General features: G+C 38.2%; 1 protein-coding gene across 1 annotated transcript in view; it reads left to right on the top strand.

Annotated features, from left to right (window-relative positions):
- Positions 1-15,943, top strand: part of LOC126266594 (integrator complex subunit 7) — a 156,878-nt gene that overhangs the window by 112,802 nt on the left and 28,133 nt on the right. Inside the window, 4 exon segments of the mRNA XM_049970909.1 lie at positions 3,060-3,163; positions 3,828-3,914; positions 11,277-11,397; positions 14,908-15,006. Coding sequence (XP_049826866.1) covers positions 3,060-3,163; positions 3,828-3,914; positions 11,277-11,397; positions 14,908-15,006 — 411 coding nt within the window.

Below are 15,943 nucleotides of genomic sequence, written 5' to 3'. Positions count from 1 at the left end.
TGTGTGTGTGTGTGTGTGTGTTATCTCCTCTTACACTATCTTTTGAAAACAAGAAGAAGACAAAAGGAGCCATATCTGGAGAGTAAGGAGCTGTGCAAAAACTTGGCTCTACACTTTTTTTGAATCAGAAGAGATGAATGAGGGTGAAGTACTGTTGTGGTGCAACTACCAGTCTCTTTACTTTTTATAGTCATAGTCATTAGAGCTAAACTTGTTCATACAGCTGATGATGGAGTTGATAATTCTCTTTTGTTATTGTTTCTCCTTCCAGTGCCCAGGTCTTGAAGAAGATACTTATATAATTGAATAGTTAAAAAGTATTTGAAAAAACTACCCAGCAAGTGACACATCACTCAAAAACCTCCAGTTAGGGGAGAACTATTGGATGGGATGAGAAAGAAAGTTTTTCCTTGTCACACCATCTGATAGGTCTCTGGTCTGGGGCATTAGGTGACTTTGCGATAAATAATGTCTTTCGTTCTTGTTTCATCCAAAAAGTCTCCCCTGATGCAAATAGGGTGACATTTCCATAATACCATAACACTTCACATTTTCTACACCTCACCAGTCATCCCCCCCCCCCCCCCCCCCCCCAATCATTGCCAGGTGGACAGTTTGTCCAGTCAGCACCATCTTGAGACATAGGTGTGTGTATGGGGGAGGGGGAGGGGGGGTGGGGAAGAGGTTCTGTATGGATTTTATTCTAGCTCAAAAAAAGGATTACTCCAAAAGCTAGAAAGTTTTCTCGCCCTTTGTTTGTGCCTATTGATGACTCAACACTTCTGCTTTTCAGTGATTGGTCTCCTTTAATTCAAAAATATTTACAATTATGTATATTTTCAAAAACTGGTCATTTTTGTTGAAAGAAGGTACTTAGTGGCACTGTGATTTTAGCGTTCCACTTAAATTGTATTTTTAATCCTGGGGAAAAGGGATCTTCTTTTGTGTTAACTGTGCCTTTTTTACTGAGTGATATGCCCATATCTCATTTCCAGCTATCACTGTGTTGAGCCACTCAGACAATAGCAAGTCTGGAATGGAATAACAAAATATGAATTAGGAAAGATTGCTATATAGAGGAGGTGTGAATTGGCAGACAGACATATTGAAGAAAGACTGCTAGATATTATAAGTATAGGACTTAGTCCTTTGACAGATGTAGACAAAACACAAACAAGCATACAAAACACTCTCTCTCTCTCTCTCTCTCTCTCTCTTTCTCTCTAACACACACACACACACACACACACAAAGGCCACTGCTCTAAGGTGTGATCGATAATATTTAGCAAACTCCTTTCAGTATGCCCTGTCTGCCAATCAACGCCTTCTCTACGCGGTGAATAGCAGTCTACTGTATTTCACATTGTTGTTAAGCAGCTCACTATTGTTTTTTCTTTCTTTTCTACTGGCATGGGCATAAATGCACATGTTTAAATCTTGGTCTATGTTCTCCTGAAATTCCATTAACTTTCCTCCAAATTGTGGGCATTTTGAAACCAATCAAATCAGTCCTTTATTTGAGTTTCTTACATGGCATTGTCGCCACATGTCTGCCAAATAAAACTAGAAAACTTTCACTCTGAGAATAATCAATCTTATGCCAAAAATTTAAAGTATCATGTCTGGTGAACAAGTTCCGTCATCTCAAATGAACCATAAATCTGATGATTACATGTTACATACCTTACACAACTGTTCCAAGCATTGAATGACACTCCTGATGATGAATCCAAAATTGCAGAACACATGTGAAATGTCCCCTTCACCACGCAACATGGTGCTACCTTACCATTATTACTTTGAGTGGGAAATTTTTGTATTAGTGCATTTCAGACAGACTTTGTATGTCATGTGGGACTTCTGTGTAGTGCAAAGTTTTTTCTTCCCTTGATAAATTCTATTATATCAAAATTATCACACTCTCGTATTTAAATACACAATACAGGAACAAATCTTTTTATCTGTTTAACATAAAAGTAATACACCAGCATTATTCTATATTAATGCTTTAGGAGATAGCATATAAATTCGAACAGAGCAACACAAATGTTTAGAAATGTAATAAACAGGCTTTGAAAACAATATTATAAAAAACGCCATACTTATGGGACAAATAAACCAGAATTTGAATAACTGCACAGGTTATTTTGTTTGCTGACTGGTGCCTGGCATAAAGAACTGGCAGATGTTAGAGCTACAGGAATTAGCGTTAATTTTTGCATTCTCTTTTGTAAACTCATTATTAACATGTTTCCTTAAAGTGGGTATAATAATTTGTCTACCACACTTGCCATTTCTGTTTGTGCAACCACCTATTTCAATGTTTTCTAAACTTATGTAAATAAAGTAACTGATTTCTTCCATGACTAATGCTCCTGTTGAGTAGTTGGTAATCTGTATAAAATAGCCAAAACAATAGTTGCAGCATGTTTAAGAGGAAAAATTCATTTAAATAACTCTCAATGCATCGTGCAGTTGCAGTGATTATGATCATTCTCTCTCTCTCTCTCTCTCTCTCTCTCTCTCTCTCTCTCTCTCTCTCTCTCTCTCTCCCCCCCCCCCCCTCACCCCCTCTCCCCCTCCCCCCACCCTTTTTTTCTTTTTTTCCCTTCGCAAAGAATCCCATTGTTGAATCAAGACTCATTTTGTACTTCTGGAAGTTCAGCTGAGTTGTTGTTTTCATTTTATTCCCAATATTTCAGCAACAGAACTATTTGTCTTCTGGTTGGAGCCCATGCAGCAAGAGCACATAACAGCACAACTCATAGCACTGAAGAAGACTACCGTGTTGTTCATCAAAATATTGTGCGTAAAATGGAAACATCTTAGCTGAACATCCAGAAGTACTCCATTAATCAGTCACATCGAGAACTCATGAGAGAGCATTTATTTTAATGAATTTAATTGGAGTGATATTTAATGTTTCACACCTTGACTGTAATGTTAATCCTCCCTCACCTTGTGGTTTTCAATTGAAGTAAAACATATTTGTAAATTTATTTACCAGTGTGTAAATATAGCTACTAATTCTGGATTTCTCTATTTTTTTCATGGCAGCTGCGTAAGTGTGTGAAAGACTTTCGCTTATGTGGTGAAATGTACTGGAAGCTCTACCAGTCTGCTTTTGATGCTGATCCTGCATCTCTCGCAAATATTCAAATGTATCCTTCTGGAAGACTTCTCAATGGATTTGGCTGCATGAGAATTAGCGTATGAAAAAGGGAAAAATAAATAGCCCAGCTGAACTTACTAATACCAGATGTTAACTGTGTCACATAACATAATGATGATGTGGCGTGTCGCTTTGTATGTGCGCAAACAGAAAGAGAATGGACTTCTGATAATATTTTTTGTGTGTCTGTATTAGTTTTTGGACTGTGGGTTGTGCGGACAGACTGATCTACCGCGTAGCCCTAATCGCAATTAGGTTGAAATGTGGCAGTTTGGTTGACACTAATAAATGTGAATAAGAAGTTTTAGATGCAACTTAATGTTTGGGGGGGGGGGGGGGGGGGGTGTCTTGAGATATAGTTAGAGTGAAGGGTGGCTGCATGATTGTGAATTGGTGAAGTGACATTGAATTCTTCAGTTAATCGTAAAATGTTCACTTAGTGGACATCACATCTATAACTTCCCTTGTTTATGATTTTTTGACTCTCTGTTTTTATCGCCATTTTAGGTGCTTATCATTGTTTTACACTTTGTATGATTGTGTTGTAAACGGTTCACCATTCAGGAATTCTTTTGGTTAAAAGGTGTAATTATGTGACTATCTTCTTTGTGTTCTCTTTAGCAATGCTCCTATTTCTCCTTAATGAATTACAGCTTGCAGCAGATGTGTGTGTTGATGGCACACACTTTGGAAAGAGTGTCACAAGCAACCTATCAAGAAGACCCTGTGCTTGATTTCAGGTCAGTACTTACAATGACACTGTTCTTGCAATGTTACTTCATCTCTTAAGTTTGCACATTTACATCATTGTACTACAAGTACCATCCAGAAAGTAATGAATATTTGCACATACTGTCTTGTGGCAGCCCGTAATTGGTATCCGGTGTTCAGTGTGATGTGGACAGTTGCTGCACACAGCTGCAAGTTGGACGCTGTCATGTGGTAAGTGAAAAAGTAGCTGTGATCATGGCTGTGCCAACTGTGAATCTCAGTGACTGTGAGGTGCAAGGTGTCGGTCGCTTTCTGCAGATGGAATATGTTACACCCTGCGACGTTCACTGCAGACTTGTTACTATTTATGGGAAAGCTTTTATGAATGCAGCCAGTATCCAAAAGTGGTGCATGATGTCTAAAAATGGCAGAACAGATGTTTATGATGAAAAGAGATCATGGCAACCCTCCATCATCACTGATTCACTGAAACAAAAGACACATTGGATCATTCAAGAGAACTGATGATTCTCAATTAGCGATGTGCATGAGCAATGTCAGGAAGTGTATTGTTGAATTGTGCATAAAATTGTTGCTCAGCACTTAGGGTACCACATAATTTGTGCATGGTGGGTGCCATGTGTGCTCACGGATGATCAGTAAATTGCTTGAATGGGTGCTACATTAGCATTGCTGGAGCATTAAGAAAAGATGAGCAACACATTCATTGACCAGATGGTTACAGGAGATGAAACACATGGATTACTCATAATACTGCCCCCCCCCCCCCCCCCCGCCGATGACGTGATGGTCTATGGATTGACATCCTGCTAAGTTGCCACAGAGGCCATGAAAGGTCAAAAAAACTGCATGAACTCAAAAAGTGATGGCCTCTGTATTCTAGGGCATACTCATTGATATCATGCCCCATAACACAACAGTCAATAGTGATATATTCTGTGCCAGCCTGAAACATCTTTATGTGACTGTACAGAACTACCAAAGAGGCATGCTCTCACATGGAATTGTTCTGTTGCATGACAATGCACGTCTTGATACTGCCTGGCAGGCACAAGCCTTGCTGTATTAGAAATTCTGGTGGGACACCTTCAAGCATTCTCCTTACAGTGTAGACCTGAGTCTGTCAAACTTTTTCCGGTTTCCAAACCTGAAGGATCATTTTGCTAGAAAATGCTTTACAAATGATGAAGTCCTGAAGGATGCTGTTGTGACCTGGTTAAGTAGCCAGTCAGCCACATGATTTGAAGAGGGTGTACACAAACTCATTCTAAAATGAGACAAGCACCTTAATATAAAAGGTGGCTATGCGGAAAACTAGGCAAAGTAATTGATAAAAAAATGTATATTCAGCTTCTGCATTATTATTAAAGAATATCTTGATAATGATCAAACATTCTTTACTTTCTGGATGGCTCTCATAAAAATGAATATTCTCTTATTTGAGCAGTAGACTAGAATTTTTATATTCTCTAATTTTTTTCTTTGTAATTTGTACTTTTTTACTGTATAGTTAATTTTTTGGCACATTGTATTTTGTTTGATTTATGGATTGATAAGTATGTGCCAAAACATGTATATTCAGCTTCTGTATGGTTATTGAAGAATATAATGGTAAAACATTCTTTGCTTTCTGGATGGCCCTCGTAATAATGAATCTGCTCTTATTTGAGTGATAGACTAGAGTTTTTATGTTCTCTGTGTTTTCCTTTGCAATTAGTGCTTTTTTCTTGTATAAATAATTTTATACTGAATATCACTGTAGTCATTGTGATTCGTGAGTTTTATGTATTGCATATGATCGTATATTATTATTGTGCTTCCATTGTGTTTAATTTCATTCCCACATGATGTGATGAAAACCAGAAAGTATGCTGAAATACCTGACATCCTAATACCGAACTCTGCTGTTTTCAATTTAATAAGAGAGTATTCTCTTTGTTGTAAGTGTACATTTCACTAATTATTTTATATACAGGATAACATTAATAAAACCAAAAAAACTACAGGGATGGACTCCTGACTGGAAATGGAGGGAAGAAGATCATGTGAACATGAGTCTTGTAAAGGAACTGAAAATATTGTGATTTAATCGCAGAGGTGCTGAAAAATTGTTCCAGTGACACACCAGAGAAATATCTGGTAAACTTTTTATCTTTGAGAGACATAGGAACAATTTCGCCCTTCGTTTTTTTTATTATTATTATTTCTTGTATGAACGACTACTTTTTGTTCTGATGGGCTGGTGGGATGTCGTACTGTCTAATTACTAGTGTGTGTGTGTGTGTGTGTGTGTGTGTGTGTGTGTGTGTGTGTGTGGTAAATGAACGAGTTAAAAGACGCAAGATGTGTTTTATATTATTTTCATCGCACAACAAGCCTTATTCCCATGCCTATGGAGTACTTATGTTAAGCAGAGGAGGCGAGTTTTAGATGGAACCGAAGATCTTCAAAACGGCGCTGCTCAACAATAGATGTACGTGATTGTGCTCTCTACTTTCCTTTCATGGCCGCTAAAATTACTTCCGATTCGTTTTGCCGAGACATTCAGAACCTGCAATCTTCTTTTTCTTATAAAAATACTAGTCCGATGCAAAAGAAATACTCTTAGATTTAAATAATTGCCATTCTTTTACCCAGGCCACGGGGAATGATAGAACGTACGTGCCTCTACTCTGAATGTACGTTCGCAATCTCCGAGTGTGTTACGACGAAATTATTTCACAATGAAAATTTCTCATCAGACCGCAACCACTCGCACGCGAATGTACGTACCCTCTGAATGTATCTAGTCAGTCACGCGCGTTGTTCAAAAGCTTTACTTTTAATATTCAGTGGATTACATTTCCGAAATTAATTTTTGTTTATGCTGCAAATCGTACTTCACGCGAAGTATTTATTACGTACGTTTCAGGCTCAATTTAATAAAAAAAAAAATCCGAATAATAGAAATAAAGAATAACAATCAAACCTAAATAAACAGAAAGAGGGAACGTTACAGTCTGTAAATGGTCGGTGTATGTGCAATGATAAAAAATCGTCTCGGAACACAGTACAGAGCTGCATTGCATCTGTGTTGCAACAGATGTTCAAAGTGGCCTTCATGAGATGCATTGTGTGTGTTCACGTCAAATCATGGATTGCTACACTGTTTCACGCTTTCCAGCTTATCTCAGAATAGCATCGCAGGCATTGTGAACACACTGTTGAAGGGGCTGGAGATCAGGAAGTTGTTCAGCATACACAATGTTTTTCAGATGCTCTCAGGAATAAAAATTTTGGGATTTTAGGTCCAGTGATCTAGCAAGCCATCGAGTTATCTAATATCTTGGGAAGATGATGTTGAGATGTCGGCGAACTGTAATGCAGAAGTGGGGCGGTGCTCCATCATGCATAGACCACATAACTTGTCATGTTGCCAAAGATACATTCTCAAGCAACCCTGGCAGGAAGTCCAGGTATGTTCCTCCATCGACATGTACAAGTATGTGGTTGCTAAGAATCCCTGCCCACACACTGATGCTGAACCGATGCTAATGAGATGCCTCAATGATTCCCTGAGGATTGTCTGTGGCTCACAGGTGACAATTATACATATTGATGATGCCAGTTGTGATAATTGTTGCTTCATGGTAAAGAGGACTGGTGTCAGAAATCACATAACCATGATGGCTTGGTGCAACAAGCATCAACAGAATCCTTCCCATACAGGGAAATCTGCTGCTGAGAAGACTTGCACTTGTTGCAAGTGATAGAGACAGTAGTGGTTGTCATGCAGGATACACATAATCATACATTGGCTTACATAATGTTTGGGGGCCATTTGCCTGAAGCTTATACTGAGTTCATAAATATATCCTGTAGAACCTCATCCTTCATATCATATGCATGCACAGTCTGCCGCCTCCCTGCACGTTGGTCAGTCTGAAAGTACCCATGATCACAAAAATGTCCAAAAAGGGCTTGAAATGTTGTGTGATGTGGTTAGTGTCTGTGAAGGTACTTGGTTTGATATAGCTGTGCTGCCTCTTGACCATTTCCATGTGCTTGGCCGTACACAAACACCATCGCGGCTTGTTCCCAAGATGAATACCGGACCACAGGGAACATATGGCACAGAATCAGAGGAACTTTCATTCAGCATTGCCATCTACTGTGGCAACAATGCATTTCTGGACCATGTTCATAGGACCTTCTTTCCTCCATTCATGCACAGGACTCTGTCCCTGAAATTTGTTGGTTTTATTAATGTTAATGAAGTATAAGTATGGTACAAATGTTACATTGCATACACAAATTCTGTGATAAGTTGATATCTTAGACTAAAACTATTTGCATAAAAAAATAATAATATTATTAAAACTGTAGCTTTAGTGACCGTGAATTGGTTTTTTAAATTACAAATGGTTTAAAAAATGGTATGTCATTTAGAGTCAAGCAGCAAATGAGTGTTACAGCGGTAATACAAACTTTACTACAGTTTATAACATGCTAGAGATGCAGAAAAGTTATAATTCTTCCTGTTAGTTGCAGGTAAACAGTGTTTAATCTTTGTGGTCAGTTGAGGCTGTGTGACAAAGTGAGACTAGAGCCAAAATACTGACTTTCAAAGACTGTATGCTAATGTTCCTGGTACCCAAGCACTTCTCATGAACCAAAGTTCCAATGTGCCACTTGTTTTCCCATGTGTTTTTATTTGTACTTTTCTCTTTAATTTATCAGAAACATAAGAAAATGATTAGATACTCCGCCAAGAAGAAAAACTATGAGAATCAAGAGAGACCTATAGTCGTGATATATTTGTGAAACTTCAGTCACTTATTTGTATCGCTGTTAGAACTATCTCACGAAAATCCTCCTCCCCCTCCCCTTTGTCTGTATGGTTTGGCCTTCTATGATATCTCTAAATTGGTGAAACTTAATTTAAATACTAAGTAAAGTAAGAGAAGCATTGGATGGTATGGTATACTGATAGTTTCAGGAATAAAAATGTGAAAATGCCTACAAGAGGAACACACATGATGTTAACACGCACACACACGCGTGCACACACACACACACACACACACACACACACACACACACACACACACACACACACACACACACTTGTACAGCTACGGTTTGCTGGCTGAATACACACTGTGGATTGTGTAAGCTACAATGACATTCTAGATGGCACTAAATAGCAATGACTGAATTCACATTGGTGCGGCGAGGGTTCCTGAGCTAAGCATTGTCTCAGTGAACATTGTTAATCACTATAGGTGAGTATTACTCACTATAATAAAGAGAGACAGGAAAGACAATAACCACAGTTTACTTTTTAATGCTTTAAATGTTTTATTGCATTCTGCTGTCCATTCAGAGGGTACATCTTTTTCTCACACCTTTAAGGTAGATGCTTGTAACCATATAGGATCAATTATATATCATAATTATGTTTTGCAAAGCTTAATTAGAAAGTGTGTGCAAATATCTTTTGTGACTCGCCGATCTTTCAAAGTGCCGCTGCGTATCCTCTACATGCGGCACTGTCTGCCAGCCATGCAGCAGCAGCGCCACCTAAGTGGCCAGCCAGCCAGTGGCTGCTAGACTCGGACTCAGTTATGATTTGACTGTTAAAGTGACACACCTCTTACTCTGTTTACTTGTTCTGTGACTTTCATGTATTGCGTATTCCTTGAAATATATTTGTTCAACTTGAAGTTATAATACTTGGTGATGAGGTAGTGATTTTTTTTTTTTTCCATCGTTGACCCACATGTTTCCATGACTACTTTAGAGTAACTATTGCAAGGTCTCATAGAACAGCAAACGCTTCTCACAAATGCGATTCATGATTTCTTCGCAGCATCAAATGCGGGGTGTCTCTTGTCATTGTCTCTACTTCCTTTTCCTCCTTACGACGAGATGGCGAAAGACTTGTTTGATTATGAAAAACGTCTTTGACAGCACTTCTTGGCATTTCATGTCGTGGAACGACCAAACATGTAAGCCTCTGTTCCTTTCATGGATTTCACCTCAAATGTATCGGTTGTTGTCGCAATTGGCTCCTTTGAAAGATCCTGCATCTTTGTCCTTTGCTGAAATGTGCTCACTTCTGTCTGTCTATTTTCAAAAGCATACGCATGTGGTAGCCTCTCGTGTTGCCTTTTATTGTTGTAGAAAACAACCGAATCAATCCTATCGCGCTTGGGATGCTGAACTTCACAGCCTCAGTAGAAAGTGTCAATTCGTTACTGAAGTTCACAAGGAATCCTATGCCGATTCCATGGTATGGGATGCTGTTATCCGGTCGGCACCCGACAAAGCCAGCCAGAAGCCGCTAGACTCGGACTCAGTTATAATTTGACTGTTAAAGTGACACACGTCTTACTCTGTTTACGTGATCTGTGACTTTCATGTATTGCGTCATCCTTGAAATACATTTGTTCAACTTGAAGTTTTAACAATATCCATCAGTGAAAGTCTCATCCCCAGGTAGTTCAACTAGTAGTGGAGATGATGAGAATCAGTGATGCATTGTGGACTTAAAATACTGCCTCAAGTGAATAACAAGTAGGGCATTGCCCTTGGGCTTGGAGATATGTATTCAGTGAACCCCAGCATCCGTAGTTTGTTGACTACTTCCTTGTCTGGTGACTTTAAAAGTGAGTGGTATAGGATGAGCACAGCAAACTTTGGCTGCAGACATTTGTTTTAAGGTTATAAGTGCTTTATAAACTGTTACATAACGTTATTCCAGCAATATGCACAGTTTACACATGTACAACAAAATGACGCACTGCTGTACTTCTTTAATGAAGTCTGGGAATACCCCAAGGATAGGTTACAAGGTCACTGGACAGATTAAGCTGGTCCTATCACATAGTCAACTCATTCCCTGAATGTGACACCCTTTGATTTTTATGCATGTGAATTTATCAAGGATACAGTTTTCTTACACCATCATGAACAGCTACAGTCACTGAGTCCTGAACAAGAATTTATGTCACTGACAAAATAGTTAAATCTGATATGCTGCAACAACTTTGGGAGAATCTGTAACCCAAGGACTTTATGAATTTTGCAAGATGCTGTAGCGTTAACAAATTCTTTGCACTGTCACATTAAATTTATGTAAAATTCCAGTCATGGAAGCACACTATTCTTTCTGCTATTGCACTGGCTCCTCTTGTGTTAGACGTATCACATTTAAGCTTTTGTGAATGACATGGTTGAATAGACTGATATGGAGATGAACAGCATGGTGCCTGTCATTGGATCCCTTACATTAAAAGTTTGTTTCCAAATACAGTGTTACAATTAACAGAAATATCTATTTTTTATACCTAGCAATATTTTAATCATGCATTTTCAACTGCTTTCAGTGATAGCATATATCAGCAGAGTAACCTGGAAACGCAGCAACTGGTAAAGCGTTGTCAGCAGGCGAGTGCTTTAGCCCAGCAGTTACCACAAGCAGAAGGGCCTAAAGTAATCAGCCACCAGGCAAGTTTGGATTTGTTTTGCATATCCACTTCACACTAACTACATGTTACTTACATTTTTGGTAAACTATTGATGCAGTGTTTAGATGTTTGCTTCAGTCACTGTTGGATCAAGCCACCGTAGACTTCTCAGCATATAATTAGCATATTTTACATGGTAATGATAAGTCTTGATGCACGTAAACAAGCCTGAGAAATTCCTTGCATTGTACCAGCAAAATACACTGTGCTAGAACTGTATCTCAGCTGATATTGGAAGTTGTGTTGGGTAGAGTGGCAAGGGGAGAAAGAGGGTGGGAGTGAGAGAGATGGTGGTGGTGGACAGGCAGCAGGTTCATGGGGTAGGAATGCGAAACAAGCACATGCACCTGAGAGTTGATGCAGTGCACAATCACAGTGATGTGAAGGAATGGATTCGGAGGGGAAACAGGACAGTGGAAGAGAAGACAGTGGAAGAGAAGACAGTGGCAAAGAGGTTATGGGTGTAAAGTAAGTGAAGTCAAAGTCCTGGGGCAGGGGTAGAGGTGGACGTGGAGCATAGAGCTAGCAGAGATTGAATTTAGGAGTATTATGGGACCAGAGGATGTGTAGAAAACAGCCTTGTGAGGAGGGGGGAATCCAGATGTCACGGTCTGCGAAGAAGCCATTGAAGTCGAGCACGTTGTGTGCAGCAGCATGTTCTGACACTGGGTGGTCAACTCTGCTCTTGGCCACAGGTGAGCTGTGGCCATTCAAGTGAACAGACAGCTGGTCGTTTGTCACACTCTACAGAAATTGCAGTATAACTGGTATGCGACATTACTGTTTTCATATGTGATGCTGTCTCTGATAGGACAGGATAAGCCTCAGTTGGGAACGGAGTAGGATGTGCTGGGTGGGTGTGTCGAACAAGTCTTGCACATGAGTCTTTCACAGGAGTATGAGCCATGTAGCACATGGCACCTTAACAAAGGCATGTTCATGGACTATAAAAGATGTTCCAAGAATGAAGAAATCAGTCGAAAAGAGAATCTAAAATAGAAAAAGGCAGTTATTCAAGACTAAGCTAGAGTTTCAAACTAACAGCAATTGGAATATGGTAAACTAAGCCGTATTAAACAGAACTATTGAGATATATCTCTGAGTGTGTGTCAGCATTTACAGTGAAATTTTGTTAAGGGAAATAATTGAAAACTGTAGCAGATTGAATAATAATAATTATAATTATAGTAACAGTAACTGGATAGATCTCACATTTCATCAGTTCCAGTGGCTGATGGCAGAGTAACCAGTAATGAAGGAAAAAAGTATAGAAGCATTCAAAATTTACTTTAATGTTTGTATAGTTTAAGGAGAGAATCCTGGAAGCCATTTCAGTTAAGGTGCATAGAGCCATTTGAGCTATTAGGAAAGGAACAATGCCTATAGATGATGGCAATTCAATAGAAATTGTTAAAACTGGGTGAAAAATAATACAAAAGAAAGTAGAGGAAAACAATTCCCTAAAACTGGAACACTCCTAATTGCACTGTAACACAATAAACAATACATAAGAAAGTACTGATCTATTACCCTTCCCTCCGTAATGTACAGGATATTCAGCAAAATTAATACCAATGTATAGAAAAAGCATTTAGTTTAAACAATGGAAAGCCCACGCTGGAATAACAATAATATTATGAAAAGGATATATAGAGGAAATGCTGAGTCACAGAGAGACACAGTGATAAAACACTATCTATTTAAGCTTTTGGTCAAAATATCTTCTGAAGGAGGCAACACATTGAGCACCAAACCCTCCTTTTCAAAACGTTTAGTTTAATCAGTCAGAGCTAATAGCTGCGGTTAGAAATGGATGCAGGTGCAACAGACCATTGCAAGTCACAAATGAAGCTATAAAGTAAAGCAATGGTTATGAATACCACATTGTTGAGGTTACTTAGATTTTGAAAAGTTTTGTCTCAGTTTCAGCAATAACAGCAACAACCCTTGAGAAGCAAGACTGAATGATATGTACCTTAATGCTGCAGTGTCCATTTCACTTCATTAGGATATTGGAAAAATTAAAACTAATAGAAGGGGTAGGCATGCTTACAAAACTATTCTCACCAGTCCTTCTGGGTGTTTGCTAGTCCTTCAACTGGGGAAATGGAGAAGTAATGTATATAAATGAAACATATCAGAAAAACTTTCATTTTGCTGAAGACATTGTATCTTTGCTTTTAACACAGATAAAGCTCAGTTATGAGTGGAAGAATGTAATAGAGAAGTTTGAGAGACGGACTGAAATAAATTTTAATAAGATAAAAATAATGTATGATCAGCATATCAAGAAGAAAATAATAAAAATTACAATAAATTTGATCTGTATTAAAGGCAGTTGAAGAAGAGTAGAAAGGACACAGTGTTTTTATTAAACCCGGTATAGTTTTAAAAATCAAAAGTTCAGTGTCAAATTAAGATTCCTGTGACTCTGAAATGTATTGTGTATAACCTGTTTTTACTAATGGAAATAAGACATGGATTTTCAATGTGAAAACCATACAAAAATTTGTTACTGCTCAATGAGCAATGAAGAGGGGTGAATTACTGATAGAATAAATAAATAAATAAATAAATAAGTGGACCAATGAAGAAATTAGAGAGAATAATGTAAGTATGGCTGAAATGGAAGTGGGTAAGACATGTCACCAGGTGAACAATGGTAGTAATGACTGAAACTGGAATAGATAAGACATGCCACCTGGTGAACAGATGGTAGATGGATCAAGAAATATGTTTAAGGGACTCTAGGGCATAAGAAAAGATGAAGACTACAACCTGATCACAGTCAAAACAGAAGGCATAAAGATAATATTCAAGTAGACCTTGCCTCCATGTCTAAGGTTAAAGACTAGAGTTTATACTCAGGTCCTGAGTTCTTCAAGAAGCTACCATCTAAAGGAGGTACCACTCATTGTGTAGTCGAGGCTTTTAGCAGTCTGTAGGCATAGAAGCAAGATTGGAAATAGTGCTAAGCTTTTCTTCAGCATTAACAAATACAAAACATAAATGCACATAGCACACATTCTGCTGCGTTGTAGGTACCTCCTTCTTTTCCTTGATCATTACAGACATAAATATTGAGCCACCAACAGAAGATAAAATGCAGCTATTTTATGTAGCTGAGGTAGCAGCAGCTTTATTTTCTCCCCTAATAGCAACTTACTTGCTATTGTACTAGGCTACATATCAGTGGTAGAAGAAAAAAATGATGCTAAGCAGTATGGTGACAGTTTATTATCAATACAAATTACAGATTAAGTTGTATCTTGACTCTTACACATGCCAGAAGGTTTTCGCCCTTGGTGGGGCCAATAGAGCACAATGGATTAATTGCATTATTAATTAATAAATCAGTTGATTAGAAAGTCACACTCTACATATGCTGTTTTTGTGCCAGACCAAGAACTGTTCAGTTTTCACTGTAAGATGTATTTCAGATCCAGTCTTCACTACTTACACCTAGTTATATGTGTCTTTCTATTTGCAGCATGTGGAAATTCTTCTGCGTCAGGTAGAAGTGCTGTCTCAGACACCACTTTATATTCCACGCTTTTTCTTCCAAGTGTTGCAGTCTACTAGTGTGAAGGTATGTGAATTAATTTGTCACTTGAATTATTAAGTATATTTCTTGTAGCTTTTCAAGACTGATTTTTAAGCTAATTACTGTTACAAAATGTTGACAATGTTTAACACCACACATATTTATGTTCATTAATATATAAGTAAAAATTGTTCTACATCTATGTGGATAGGTTAGTGTTTTATAAATTCCTACCTTTAATTTCTGGTATCTATTATTGTTACTTTAAAGTCAGTATAATGTTTTCTATGATAATGTATGGGTTACTAGGGAATATGGTTATTCCTAACCGCCATATATGTTTGGCAATAATACGACATTCAAAAGCTCAGTTCGCAGTCTGTACAATTCTATTTTGTGTGTTTAAGTAACTGCTCTGTGGTGTTATACAATTTGAGTGAGACTGCAACTCCTGAGGCAGCTGCAAACTCTGCAGGCCATGAAATTCTTCAGAGTTGCAGACCATATCTTGCTGTAAAATGATGTACCAAAGTTTGATATATCCTGATGAGAAGTACTTATAGTAGTGGCTGAAACATTTGAGCATCATTTTACAATATGACTGAGTCTACAGCCCAGCAAATGTTATGTAAATTTATTCTAGCTGTGGAAACCTAAGAACTTACATTACTACTTGCCATAAAGATGAAATGTAGAGTTGCAGGCAGGCACAAAGAAAATACTGTTACACATTTAACTTCCAGGTGTTCAGAGCAGCTGTAAGTATCAATCATATGTGCATGAACTGCTTATAGATGTCGACTCTGAAATTATAGGTATATCGGAGCACCACTTAAATAATTTGACAATTCAGAGTCTTCCTTTACCAGGATACAGATTAGCTGGCTTTATTTTTTCAAGGAGTTTCTTGCAGGGTGGGGGATTGGCCATGTATGTAAAAAAAAAACAGTATTCCATTTGAGTCCATAGACATAACACGGCA

The sequence above is a fragment of the Schistocerca gregaria genome, chromosome 4 (assembly GCF_023897955.1).
Source record: "Schistocerca gregaria isolate iqSchGreg1 chromosome 4, iqSchGreg1.2, whole genome shotgun sequence".
NCBI lineage: Eukaryota > Metazoa > Arthropoda > Insecta > Orthoptera > Acrididae > Schistocerca > Schistocerca gregaria.
Note: the sequence above shows the minus strand (reverse complement) of the source record. Positions and strands in the feature narration are given on the sequence as shown.